Source organism: Heterodontus francisci, chromosome 6 (genome assembly GCF_036365525.1).
Source record: "Heterodontus francisci isolate sHetFra1 chromosome 6, sHetFra1.hap1, whole genome shotgun sequence".
NCBI lineage: Eukaryota > Metazoa > Chordata > Chondrichthyes > Heterodontiformes > Heterodontidae > Heterodontus > Heterodontus francisci.
The window spans coordinates 65,838,790-65,852,448 of NC_090376.1; the positions used below are offsets into that span (position 1 = coordinate 65,838,790).

General features: G+C 42.1%; 1 protein-coding gene across 3 annotated transcripts in view; it reads right to left on the bottom strand.

Moving 5' to 3' along the window:
• The window catches only part of LOC137371359 (PC3-like endoprotease variant B), a 906,432-nt gene that overhangs the window by 463,760 nt on the left and 429,013 nt on the right, over positions 1-13,659 (bottom strand). For all 3 annotated transcript variants that reach the window (XM_068033824.1, XM_068033825.1, XM_068033826.1), the window contains one exon: positions 11,352-11,460. In XM_068033824.1, the coding sequence (XP_067889925.1) occupies positions 11,352-11,460 (109 nt within the window). The remainder of the gene's footprint in view (positions 1-11,351; positions 11,461-13,659) is intronic.

Genomic DNA, 13,659 nt, shown 5'->3' on the forward strand with positions numbered 1-13,659 from the left:
CAGCCTCCAGCTCTGTCATCTTATTTTGAATGCTTCTGCTGTTTATGTATATACATCTTGTGATAGATTTACTTCTTTTCACATTCTCCAGTGTCTGCTTCGGGCTGAATTTCCATGGTGGTTCTTCCATTCGTTCAGTGTAACTTCGGCAGAAGAGCTGTAGAAACCTTGGAAAAACTGTGTAAATGCCATATATTTCATTTTTCCAGAGTTTTGGGGATTTCTTCTACCGAAGTTACAGTGGATGAGTGAGAGAACTCCTGTGGAAATTCACACCCCTTATTCCTGGTCTACAGGTCATATGAGTCTTTCTACATCTATACCTACTTGTTGACTGCCTTGTATCCTACAATCTATCTTGTTTGAAGTTCTGTTTCTTCTCTGCCCTCCCCACCCCCCCACCCCCCTGCCCCTAACCTGTCTAGTTTAAATGATTTTCTATTGCTGCCTCTATTTTTGTCACAATTCTCTTTGTCCCTATTTGGTTTGAGTGTAGTCCATTTCTTTACCAGTTATTCATGAAGATAACATTGTTGTAATCATACCATGCTGTCAGACAAGCATTTTGATCCTCAATTTTTTACGGAACTCCCCATTTCCCTAATACTGGGAATATACAAAAGAATAATACACTGCATCCTTTGAGTATTGAGCCAGTTCTCTTTCACATGACTTTTAAGGCCCCTGTATTATTTTCCAAATGTCATTTATTCCAATCTCGACTAATACTGCACGATCTATTCCGGTTCCCTCCCGTACTCCTTCTGTTTCCTCAACACATACTGTTCTGGCTCCAGGTGGACAGCTCATCATCCTGTAGGTATTGTCCTTATGTTATACATAACTATCCACTTTACTGAGCAAAGCATCACCTATGACAACAATCGGTCTGTGACCTGCGATCTTGCCAGGCTATCCGCTACAGTTTTCTAACTGCCTCATTTTCTGGGACCTTGTTAACTTCCGCAGTGATGATGAACAGTGTCTGATATCTGTTCAGTAATACAGTGATTTGGGTAGTGTTGCAGGGCTTTCTACCTTTCTTGCTTCTTGTATCAACTTTAGTCCATCCAGTATTATTGGACAGCACCTTCCAAACCCACTACCTCTACCACCGAGAAGGACAAGGGCAGCAGTTGCATGGGAACACCACCACCTGCAAGTTCCCCTCCAAGCCACACACCATCCTGACTTGGAACTATATCACCGTTCCTTCACTGTTGCTGGGTCAAAACCCTGGAACTCCCTTCCTATGTGGGTGCACCTACCCCACATGGACTACAGCGGTTCAAGGAGGTGGCTCACTACTACCTTCTCAAGGGCAATTAGGGATGGGCATAAATGCTGTCCGAGCCAACAATGCCCACATCCCATGGATGAATAAAAATATGTATGAGCATTTCCTAGAATTCCTTCAGCACTTGTCCCTCTATCTCTGATAACACTGCTCCTGACTGTACAGCTCCAATCCCTCTCGAGGACTGATGTAGTATGGCCTAATCACTTAGCTAAGAGGAATCACTTATTCAATGTATCCATTCACTCTCAAAAAAACCTCATGCCTGTTTCAGACATTGTTCCTGTACTTTGCCTTCGAAAGCCATAAGTCTTTCAGATTACTGCTTAACAGATAGTTTTTCTGTCTTTTAATCCCTCTATAGTATCTGGCTCCATAATTTGGGAACATTTCTCAGCAAACACACTCATGGACTGAATTTTCACCATGGAGGCGGGAAAAAGGAGCCGGGTTTGTTTTTGGATCAGAAATTCGCCTCGGAGGGAAAACTGATTAAAATTAAGACTTTTGTGTGGGGATGCCCTTAATTGGCATGGAGACAGGTTTTCTGTCCATTTAGAGCCAGTGGGGGCGAGAACGGAGGCAGGTCTGAAGAAGTGTGGGATTCATTTGGACTCCCACGGCAGCCATCACTGAGGCTACTGGTTGTTGTTCTGAGGGAGAAATCTGCTAATTGTGCCAAAGCAGTGCCACTGCACCAGAGGGAAGCGAGATGTCACAGCAGAATCGGAGGCCTGGCAGCCAGGGCAGGACAGCCCCTCGCTTCTCCGATGCCGATCTGGATCTAATAGTGGAGGCCATGAAGGAGAGGAGGGAGGTCCTCTATCTGGAGGATGGCAGGAGGGGGCCACCTCGTCATACAGCAGGGGCTCCTTTCTGTTTAGCATAATCTCCCTCCTTCTCCTCTTCCTCCTGCTTTCTGACCTTCTTCTCCTGCTCCTCCCCTGTCTCCATCCAGGGCCTCATTGTCCTCAAGGTCCAAACCTCTGGAGGATCATGTAATGCATTGCGCAGACCACCACAATGACAGAGACCCTTGCAGGAGGGTATTGGAGGGTGCCATCTGACCGGTCCAGGCACCAGAATTGCATCTTCAGAAGCTCAATGGCCATCTCAATGGCTGTCTGACTGAGCAAGTGGCATTGATTGTATCACCTCTGGGCCTCTGTCTGGAGCTCCCATAGAGGGGTCAGTCGCCATCTCTTCAAGGGATATTCATTGTCCCCTGGGATCCATCCATTTACTTTGGGGTTGCAGTGAAGATCTGAGGCAGCCTGGACTGGCAGAGAATGAAGGAGTCATGGCAGCTGCCAGGAAAGCAACGCACACATGGAGGAAACTTTTGTTGCGGTCGCAGACCGGTTGGATGTTGAGGAAGTGAAAGTCCTTCTTGTCGATGAATCTCACCGGCCGCTTGCTGGGTGCCTTGATGGCCACATGGGTGCAATTGATGATACCCAGGGGAATCCAGCGATGAAGGTGAAACCCACTGCCCTTTGGCCTTGTGAGGCCATATCTCTTGTGAAATGAATGTGCTCTGGCAAAGAGGGCATCAGCGAGATGCGGTGGTGTGCAGCCATTTTTGAGATGCCACTAAGGTCCACAGCTGATCCTTGGAAGGAGATAGAAGCAAAGAAGTTCAAGGCCAGATGACATTGACAGTTACTCGTAGGGCATGACGACCACATGCTGAGAGGTGACGGGTCTTTGATGACGAGGGCACAGATGGCTGTCACCGCCTTCCTGGAGAGTCGGAGTCTCCTGTGAATCTGGTTCTCCATCATCTCATGGTAGCTCTGTCATTAGCAACAGATCCTGAATTGAGGGTTTGGCTTCCATTGCCTTCTTGGTCCTCTTTCCTTTTCTGTGCCCTCCTGATGCCCAGGGTTCAGCTTTTCCTGCGGAGCGAGTTGCCCCAGATCGCCACTGGGCCCAAAATCTGACAGTCATGCCCCCATTGCTAGCTGGAGCCTTCCTTCTGGGCAGGTGGCCGCCCAATTGCCCTTGGCAGCCTTGCCCCCTGCTCTTCTGCCCCTGCAATGCCAGGCCGGTGCCGACCCCATTAAAAACTTGGGCGTTGTGCTCTCTCTCTCTGCCACCTGCACAGCGTCAAAGACATGCTCTTATCAAGTGCCAAGTCCCCCTTTACCCTGCTGACCCGCTTATGGGGCTGGAGTAATGCCCTGGGGCAGCCATGACTGGCTTCCCACTCTTTATCCACCTCCCTTCAGCTGATCTGTTTCTGAAGGCACGGCTAACCCGTGCGCCCTTTAATTTTTTTAAAATTTCAACTTCAACCTTGAGCTTTTAAACAGCTTTAATTGCCTTAATTGGGAAAACAGCAGGATCCCCGTCCCACCTTCCCCCCCACCCTGGTGATAATGACTGCCACCAGGATCGGCATCTTGAAACTGACATGCCGCCTGGCACCAATATTTTCAGAGCCCCCCCTCTCTCTGTTCCTGACTTCAGGGTCCCTGATAATTCAGCCCATGGTCTCCAGCTGCGTTGTACTTCTCTCAGCTGTTTCCTTTTCATGTGGGATTTCTCCTGTTGCCACCTTTAAGTATTTTTTTCTCATCCCAGGTGTCCTCTTGAGTTCATTTCTGTCTGGAGCCCGCTTTTAATTCTCTCAGGAGTTTTATTTTACCTTTTACTTCTTTTGGGTATTCTTATTTATCGCGACCTGTCTTAGGAGGTTTCCTTTTCTACTTCCTACAGGTGTTCTCTTTCATTTTATTTCTTCTCTCCTGCAACCCTTTAACCTTAAGTTCTCAAGTGTTGGCCCTACAAATCTACATGTGCCAGTGCTACTCTTTAAGAAGAAAGCGGAAGTTATTGATTTGTTTTTCTTACCTGCTCCCCTATTTTAAATTGATGTCTGCGCAGGGATGATTGTCCATGAGCTTGATGGTTTCTGGATTTTGTGGGCGCCCTCTGGAGCAGCTTCCATATGCTTGTTCCATTGTAATGATTTTTATGTTTCATTTTTGCGATATTTCACTTACAATCTTCACAGCCCCTGATGGAGACTGTGATCTTTCTATGCTAGTATTTAATTCTTTGGCATCTGTGCGCCCAATGCCCGCAGATATTTTTTTCAAAGTTGGCGGGAGCACTCCCCAGCAGCTGCTTCACCGACAATCCAAACCTGAATTCAAAGTTCTTGCTGCATGTCTTTAATAATAGCTCTTTTCAGACATCTGGCTTTTAGCAAAAAAAAACTGTTGTTTGCTCCCACTACTGGGTATGAGCACTAAGTTACACAACCAGTACTCAGGATGGAAAAGCAATATAAATGAGTTGAAATAGCTGTGTGATATTAGTAATTAAAGCATTCATCCATTCATATGAAATACCTCAGCCCACCATCGTAACCCTTTAAGCAGGTTAATGCATTTGTTAAAATAAAGGACAATGGAATTTTATAAAACCACATTGACAAGTTCATTACCAATATTGTACAGTGAGATTTTACAAATGGCAGAAGGCATGACTGCTACGGATAGGGAGAATTGCATGCCTCTCGTGAACACCTTTGTGTTGTTTGAACAAGAAACTGATAATTGCAGATCCACACAATTTCTTATGGGTTTATAAGTAGTGGATAAGAACCAGGGTACGTGAAGGAGGCCAGAAGAAAAGTAATAATGATGACATGTAACATGCTGTACAAAAATACATGCACCAGTCATTTTGTTATCACGAATAAAGCATTGTGATTAATTTAGTATTATGAGCTACACAATTTCTCTGCATTCAATATTTTCAGCAGTCTAGGATTCTGGACATGCACCCACATTTGTTAAAGAAACTTTGGCTACCCTGAATAAAAAGTTCTTTCACTGTAGCTAAATCAATGTAAAACAGATTGCATCACAGGGCAATGGGAAACCTAAACATTATAACTGGATTTTTTTTAAAGTTACATTTATTTTGTGACATTGAAAAAATCTCAAGGAGATGAAAAGCTTATTCAGCATGCCAAGGACATCTGGTTTCTTATTCTACTGACCAAAAGGAAATTGCAAGAAGACTGACATCTTCTGCTTTGATTTATATTATTATTTGTGAACTTACAAAGCTTCCAGTCACATTTCTGAAGTTTATGAAGATAAGTTAGGAAAACATTGGAATGCTTAGAAAAATACTTTAAGCCATATGTGAGCATTTTTTGATAGACTGTTAGGAATAGACAAAATTATAGAAAGAGGGCTTAAAAAAAGACCTCCATTTGTAGACTTTATACAGGAAGTAAAATGTTTAGGAATATAACATATTGCACTTGCATTCATGAAAACAGGAAAGTCTGGAAATACCGGGCAGCCACCACCTGTATCTGAAAGACAAAGATTGGCCAACGGTTTGGATAGGATCTTTCATCTCAACAGGCATGCAGAGACTGGAGAAGTACCTTTGTCAAGCTACCTAACTAATATTATTATAACTAATAATAGGCTTCTCTAGCTTGACTGTGACTTGACTGATGAAATGTCCCAAAGCAAATGCTAACCTATCTTTCTCCTGAACACTTCCAGCACTTTCTGATTTGGTTTCAGATTTCCCCGCATTCAACTGCTTTTCTTTTTTTTCTAATCTTTTGCCATCTGTATGTAGGTGTTATGAATTGTAGGTTTGTGAACTTTCATGCAATTAGTTCCAATTTTATTTAAGTTGGCATACACATGGGAAAACAGAACACTGCAACAATCAATAAGGTCTGTACAGTACCTTTTAAGCTAAAGGCAATTCATTTGAATTCTAATGTAAAAGCAAAATGCTGCAGATGCTGGAAATCTGAAATAAAAAGAGAAAATGCTGGACATACTTAGCAGGTCTCGCAGCATCTGTGGAGCGAGAAACAGAGTTAAAGTTTTAGGTCGATGACCCTTCATCAGAATTGGCTATCAACCTGAAACGTTAACTCTGTTTCTCTCTCCACAGATGCTGTTAGACCTACCGAGTATTTCCAGCATTTTCTGTCTTTATTGTATTCTAAGGTACTTGATAAAACTGACAGAGGTCAAGATACATAATTTGGCCATGTATTAAGCTTTAGTGGAATATTCTGATTTGGTCCAAAATAGAAATAATTAGAACTAATCATAAATATAGCATTAACACCAACAAATTATCAGTTAGTGAAAAGGATGGCCCTCGCTTTTCATTTACAACTGTGAAGAAACAAAGCACCAATATTTGATGTTACAACAGTGGCAGAGTGCTGAATTCCTAGACTTGGTTCCATCATCATGGGTAATCTCTGACTGGAGCCAAAATCATTGCAGAGAATATCAGATTAGCTACTTTTTCCCCCCAATTGTCCAAACAAACCTCCCTGTAATAAAAATTGAGTACTTTTTCCATAAATTATAGTTTTTCACACTGCACTATAATTTTTTGCTTAAAAATAGGAGGATAAAAATTGATATTCCATGTGTCCGCTTTTCAGGTATTAAATGGGACCACAGTGATACATTTAGAGGTGGGAGACAGCCCAGGTCCGATCGGCATATGTGCTTGGATCACAGCAAGCCTCTTTTTAAGGAACAAGTTAATAACCTCGCAACAGTTATTTTCACACATGCTTCCTAGTTCAAGACTGAAGTTTAAGAACATAAGAACCCAGGTTTTCTGTTGGTGTAGTTTAGACCTTCATGGCTATTAGTAGCTTTGAGACACCAGACACTGCAAGGTGGGTGGAGCTCCAGAAAAGTGGACCATCTGTCCATTTTCTCCTCCCGACTGCTCACTTTATCTGACTCAAATGAACTGGAATCAAAAATTGGCAGGCAAAACTGTAACAGAACAATCTGCTGCCTTTAAAGAGGAGTTGGTTTTGGTACAGTTGAGGTACATTCCCATGAGGAGGAAAGGTAGGACAAACAAAGCTAGAGCTCCATAGATGATGAGATAGAGAGTAAGATGACATTGAAAAAGGATATGTAGGATAGATGTTAGGTTGATAATACAAGTGAGAATCAGGCTGAATATAGAAAGTTCAGAGGGGAAGTGAAGAAACAAATAAGAAAAGCAGAGAGAATGAGAAGAAACTGGCAGCTAACATAAAAGGAATCTATAGGCATATAAATAGTAAAAGGGTGGTAGAAAAGGAGTGGGGCCAATTAAGGACCAAAAAGAGGATCTATGCATGGAGGCAGAGGGCATGGCTGAGGTACTAAATGATGATTTTGCATCTCACTTTACCAAGGAAGAAGATACTGCCGATTATAGTGAAAGAGGAGGTAGTTGAGACACCGGAAAGATAAAGAGGAGGTATTAGAAAGGCTGGCTGTACTTAATGTTGATAAGTCACCAGGACCGGATGAGATACATCCAAGGATTATGAGGGAAGTAAGGGTGGAAATTGCGGAGATACTGACCATAATCTTCCAACCCTCCTTAGATACAGGGGTGATGTCAGAGGATTGGAAAATTGCAAATGTTACACCCTTGTTCAAAGAAGGGTGGAAGGAGAAGCCCAGCAATTACAGGCCACCCAGTTTAACCTCGGTAGCGGGAAAGCTTTTAGACACAATAATCCAGGACAAATTAACAGTCACTTAGACAAATATAGATTAATTAAGGAAAGCCAGCATAGATTTGTTAAAGGAAAATTATGCTTAACTAACCTGCTTAAGTTTTTTGATGAGGTAACAGAGAGGGTTGATGAGGGAAATGTGGTTGATACGGAGTGATGGACTTCCAAAGTGCCACATAACAGGCTTGTCAGCAATTTAAAGCCCATGGAATAAAAAGGACAGTGGCAGCATGGACATGAAGTTGGCTGAGTGACAGGAAACAGAGAGTAGTGGTGAACAGTTGTTTTAAAGACTGGAGGAAGGTATATAGTGGTGTTCCCCAGGGATCATTACTAGGGTCACTGATTTTCTTGATCTATATTAATGACCTAGACTTGGATGTGCAGGACACAATTTCAAAATTTGCAAATGACACAAAACTTGGAAGTGTTGTGAACCGTGAGGAGGATAGTGATAGATTTTAAGAGGACATAGACAGACTAATGGAATGGGTGGTCAAGAGGCAGATGAAATTTAACGCAGAGAAATGTAAAGTGATACATTTTGGTAGGAAGAATGAGGAGAGGCAATATAAAATATAGGATACAATTCTAAGAGGGGTGCAGGAGCAGAGGGACCAACCAACCTTTGAAGGTGGCAAGACAGGTTGAGAGAGCAGTAAATAAGGCATATGGGATGCTGGGCTTTATAAATGGAGGCATAAAGTACAAAAGCAAGGTTATGGTGAACCTTTATAAAACATTGCTTTAGCCTCAACTGGAGTATTGTGTCCAATTCTGGGCACCACACATCAGGAAGGATGTTCAGGCATTAGCGAGGGTGCAGAAAAGATTTACAAGAATGGTTGCAGGGATGAGGGACTTTTGTTACGTGGAAAGTTTAGAGAAACTGGGGCTGTTCTCCTTAGAGAATAGACGGTTGAGAGGAAATTTGATAGAGGTGCTCAAAATCATGAGCTAACAGGACAGAGTAGATAGGGAGAAACTGTTCCCATTGGCAGTAGGGTCGAGAACCAGAGGACACTGATTTAAGTTGATTGGCAAAAGAACTAGAGGTGACATGAGGAACAACTTTGTTTATGCAGTGTGTGGTTGAGATCTGGAATGCGCTGCCTGAGAGTGTAATGGAGGCAGATTCAATTATAACTTTCAAAAGGGAATTGGATAATTACCGGAAGAGAAAAAAATTGCAGGGTGTGGGAGTGGGACTCACTGAGTTGCTCTTGCAGGGAACCAGCATGGACACAAAAGGCCAAATGGCCTCCTTCTATGTTGTAACCATTCTATGATTCTATGAACTTCATTCAAAGAAGATAAAGTATGGAGTAAGGAAAGATCTATCAGCTCAGCAAACCTGTTCCCTCCACAGACCATGTACTGTGAGCAATACAATCTCCTGATGGAAGCAACAACCTCAAAAATACAATCTCACGCTCTCTGAAATTTCTTCCTAACACCTAAATTTAATCATTCCAAACTCTGGAAGGGAAGAATTCCTCTGAAGTGGCACTATCAATGTGAGTACAAAAGATACATTTACAATTTCATTACGAATAGTAAAGCGACACAAATCTTGTTACCCGGCATATCATAAAACTTCTGTCTGCGTTCCTCTGTGACAGTGGTTTGCTTACAAGTTTCAGTGAGAGCAACAGTATACCTGTCCTTCTCCCATGAACATGAGGACACTGGTTACCTAAAATGCCTGCTAGATCTAGTTTGGATTGAAGTCACAGGATACTGCTCCATGTTTTTGACAAATAATCTATTCTTATCCAGTCTGGAATTTCTTGATAAAAGTTAAAATAAAGGCTCTGAGATCTTGTACAGTGGATCTGGGGCAGAACAGAACTTCTACCCAACCAGTACTAAAATCCTTGATCCCATTGGAAATCCTAGGGTCAGGATAATTTTAATGTGATGGACAGATGCCCTGTACAACTGGGACTGACTGGGGGGAGTGTGACTGAGAGGAATTTCGCTGCAGCATGCATTGTCCCACAAAACTCTGTGAGGGAGGTAGGAAATAAATAAAAAGTTCCTCTTTGTTCCATTGCTGGTTTTGGAAATGGAATTGGTCATTCTGAAATCCAATGCATAGCTGAAATTAGTCTGACAATTTTCAATTCACCCCTCATTCCATTAGTAATGCTGAACATAAAGTACTTACTGGGGTCCCTGGCATCCATTCAAATGCGGGAATTTTATGGACCCATGCCCAAAAGGACTGGGTTTTGTGATGGGACCAAAAAGGAGAGAACCCTAACAAAACCAGGTTCTGCCCCAACTCCAGTCCTCTCAATGGCAGTCTGCCACAACACTGCCCACCCCAGCCCTGGGAATTCTACAGCCAAACTATTTTAAAACCAAACTATTGTTTATTGTTATAATGTGCAATAATAATTAGAAAATAAAATATGATTTATTTTACTCATACGGTTAATCATAACTCAGACGTAATTTAGTCTTACAAACATTATCTAGTCATGCTCAGTTTCAAGATTAACAAAATTAAATCTTATCTTCTAATTTATGACTTTGAAAGAAATAATTTTATTGTGATCCCACATTCTTGTTTAAAGCAGTCTCTTGTTATGGATGGCAGACCTATATAGGTGTCAGCTACTACTCAGTGGTTCTCTCCATTGTCCTGGCCAATATTCATCTCTCAACCGACGTCACTAAAACAGATGATCTGTTATCTGTCATTATCAGATTGCTGTTACTGGGTCCTTGCTGTGTACAAATTGGCCGCCATGCTTTCTACATTAGAACAGTGATTATACTTCAAAAGCATTTTGTTGGCTGTGAAATGTTTTGGAACGTCCTAAGATCATGAAATGCATTATATAACTGCCAATTGTTCTTTGACTTTTGACCTATGACCTTCATAATGCAGTGAGAACAAGGCACTTCAGGTGTTTAGTACAATGGTTTACATTATACACATCTATTCCATTTCATATTTTGTGGCAGATACAGTAAGTACTTGGCATAGAAAGTGTTTATAGAACTTGTAAGAAAGGCTAAGGATGATAATGAACAGCATGCACATTATATGAGTTGTTTCGAACAGAAGTGTGCAGTGTGCCTTGTGTGCATTACACTCATAGGTGCTATAAAATAATTCCAAAATATTCACATATTCAAAAAGGGCATCTATTTTCTAAAATGTGAGGTTTTGTTCTTTCGACAAACAGGATGCTTGAATCACAAAGTATGCTTTGGAGCTGGGTTACCTGTTAGATTGAAGGTTACTATCCTGACACATGTATGAAACATTTTTTGTCTCTGGGACTGAAACAGATTGTTAGATGTTGACAAATATTAAAATATTCTGCCTTATAGGCAGGAACACAACACCCAGCAGTTATTATGAATAGCATATTTTACTAATGGCCATTTTAGTCTTTCTACATTAATCCATGACTAGGCCCCAGAAACATTTTGTTTGGAGAAGAAGGATAACCTCTTGATCCAAGTGGCTGCACTTTAAAAGAGGGGATTACTCACCATCATCTATGATTGTCACGACCACTCCAGAGCCAGTTATATTTTTTTTCCAAGCTGGCATTACGTTGATGTCAAATCCCTTTGGCCCATGGGTCTGACCAGTGTTGAGCTGTGAAGAAAAATAATAACTGAGTTTGCAGCACCAAAGCCCTGGAAGTTTGAAAAGAGATGCCAAGAATTGCAAACATGGTTTCCTTGAACAAAACTAAAATCGCCCCAAGGCAATCAAGAGATTTCAACGTGCTTGAAATGAATCTGATGAAAAGTACAACTGCACCCAGCCTGCCATCAAAGAAATATCTAATATTCTGCTCATGTGCTGCCAGTATTAATGAAATATTACACCAGGTATTCACAAAACTCATACATATCTCGTATCTCATTCCAAAGTATCAATCATATTACAAAGCAATAATCAGGGATTTTATTTTGTTCAACATTGTAAATTAGAAATAAGTATGTATACAGAGATGCTGCATTGGAAATAAGTTAAAAGGTGTCAGTCAGAGAGAATGGGAATACAAATAAAGTAAATAGTGTCTGTAAAAATAGTAATATTTAATAATGAAGTTGACAAAATTGCTTCACTTTTCTTGTGTTGATTTTTACATTATTCAAAACATGAAGATCTGAAATTTGCAGTACACTAATATATAATGGTTGGTAGAAATATTTAAAATGTTATTTTCAAAAAGCTGGAACAAAATGGGTAATTGCAGGGATGGGGTCGGTTGTTGGTGGGGTGGGGTGGGGGGGTGAGTGGCAGTGGTGGGTGGGCAGAAGCAGGTGGCACATGGGATGTCAGGAGCAAAGCGACACCTATAACTGCCTGGCCTCATTATCATGGTGCAGTGCAGACTTCGGCCCAAACCCCGGCGAAGTGACATGATAGCTGGCAGATGGGAACATGATTTACCAGGACTGTAGGCTGGAGCTGGAGATTCAAGAAAATGGTCCCCTGACAAGGCAAATCGTGGAGGTGGGGGGTAAGGGGGTGGGGGGTGGGCTGATCAAGTATGATAATGGCCAGGAGAGTGGGATAAGCCCAGAGCAGAGGCCCAAGGATTCTGTGCCAGGCCAGGAGCAGTCTATTTATCTGGGCCTCTTCTGGTCCAGGTTCTGCTTGGTGGCAACAGTTGCTGGCGGCTCCAGAACAGAGCGTGATTCAGATATTTGTAGGGTACATTCATGTCAGGGTCCAAATTACGCCATTATATTGCTGAGGCCCCTGCTATTTGGTCCATTGAGTCTATGCCGACTCTCCACAGAGCAATCCAGTTAGTCCCACTCCCCCACTCAATCCCTGTAGCCCTGCAAGTTTATTTCCTTCAAGCGCCCATCCAATTTTATTTTGAAGTTATTGATTGTCTCTGCTTCCATCACCCTTGTGGGCAGCGAGTCCAGGGTCATTACCACTCACTGTGTAAAAAAGTTCTTCCTCATATTCCCTCTGCATCTCTTGTCCAAAACCTTCAATCTGTGTCCCCTCGTCCCCTTGTACCATTAGTTAATGGGAACGTTTTTTCTTGTCTAACTTACATAAGCCCGTCATAATCTTGTACATCTCTATCAAATCTCTCCTCAATCTCCTCTGCTCTAAGGAGAACAACCCAGCCTTTCCAATCTAACCTTGTAACTTAAATCCCCCATCCCTGGAATCATTCTGTTAAATCTCTTCTGTACCCTCTCAAGGACTTCCAAAAGGCACTCGATAAAGGTTTGTCGGCAAAGTTAGAGTCTATGGAATAAAAGTGACAGTAGCAGCATGGATACAAAATTGGCTGAGTAATGGGAAACAGAGTAGTTGTGAACGGTTGATTCTCAGACTAGAGGGAGGTTCCCCCAGGGTCAGTGTTAGAGCCTCTGCTTTTCTTGATATATATTAATGACCTAGACTTGAGTGTACAGGGCACAATTTCAAAATTTGTGGATGACACAAAACTTGCAAGCATTGTGAACTGTGAGCAGGATAGTGATAAACTTCAAGAGGACGTAGACAGGCTGGTGGAATGGGCAGACAAGTGGTAGATGAAATCTAGTGCAGGAAAGTATGAAATGATTCATTTTGTTTGGAAGAACGAGGAGAGGCAATATAAATTGAGGGAGATGCAGGAGCAGAGGGACCAGGGGGTATATGTGCACAAATCATTGAAAGTTGCAGGACAGACTGAGATAGCATATAGGATCCTGGGCTTTATAAATAGGGGCATAGAAGAAGAACATACAAGAACAAGACATACAAGAACAAGACATACAAGAATAAGGGTTTGGACAGAGAATATCGGGAGAAACTGTTCCCATTGGCAGA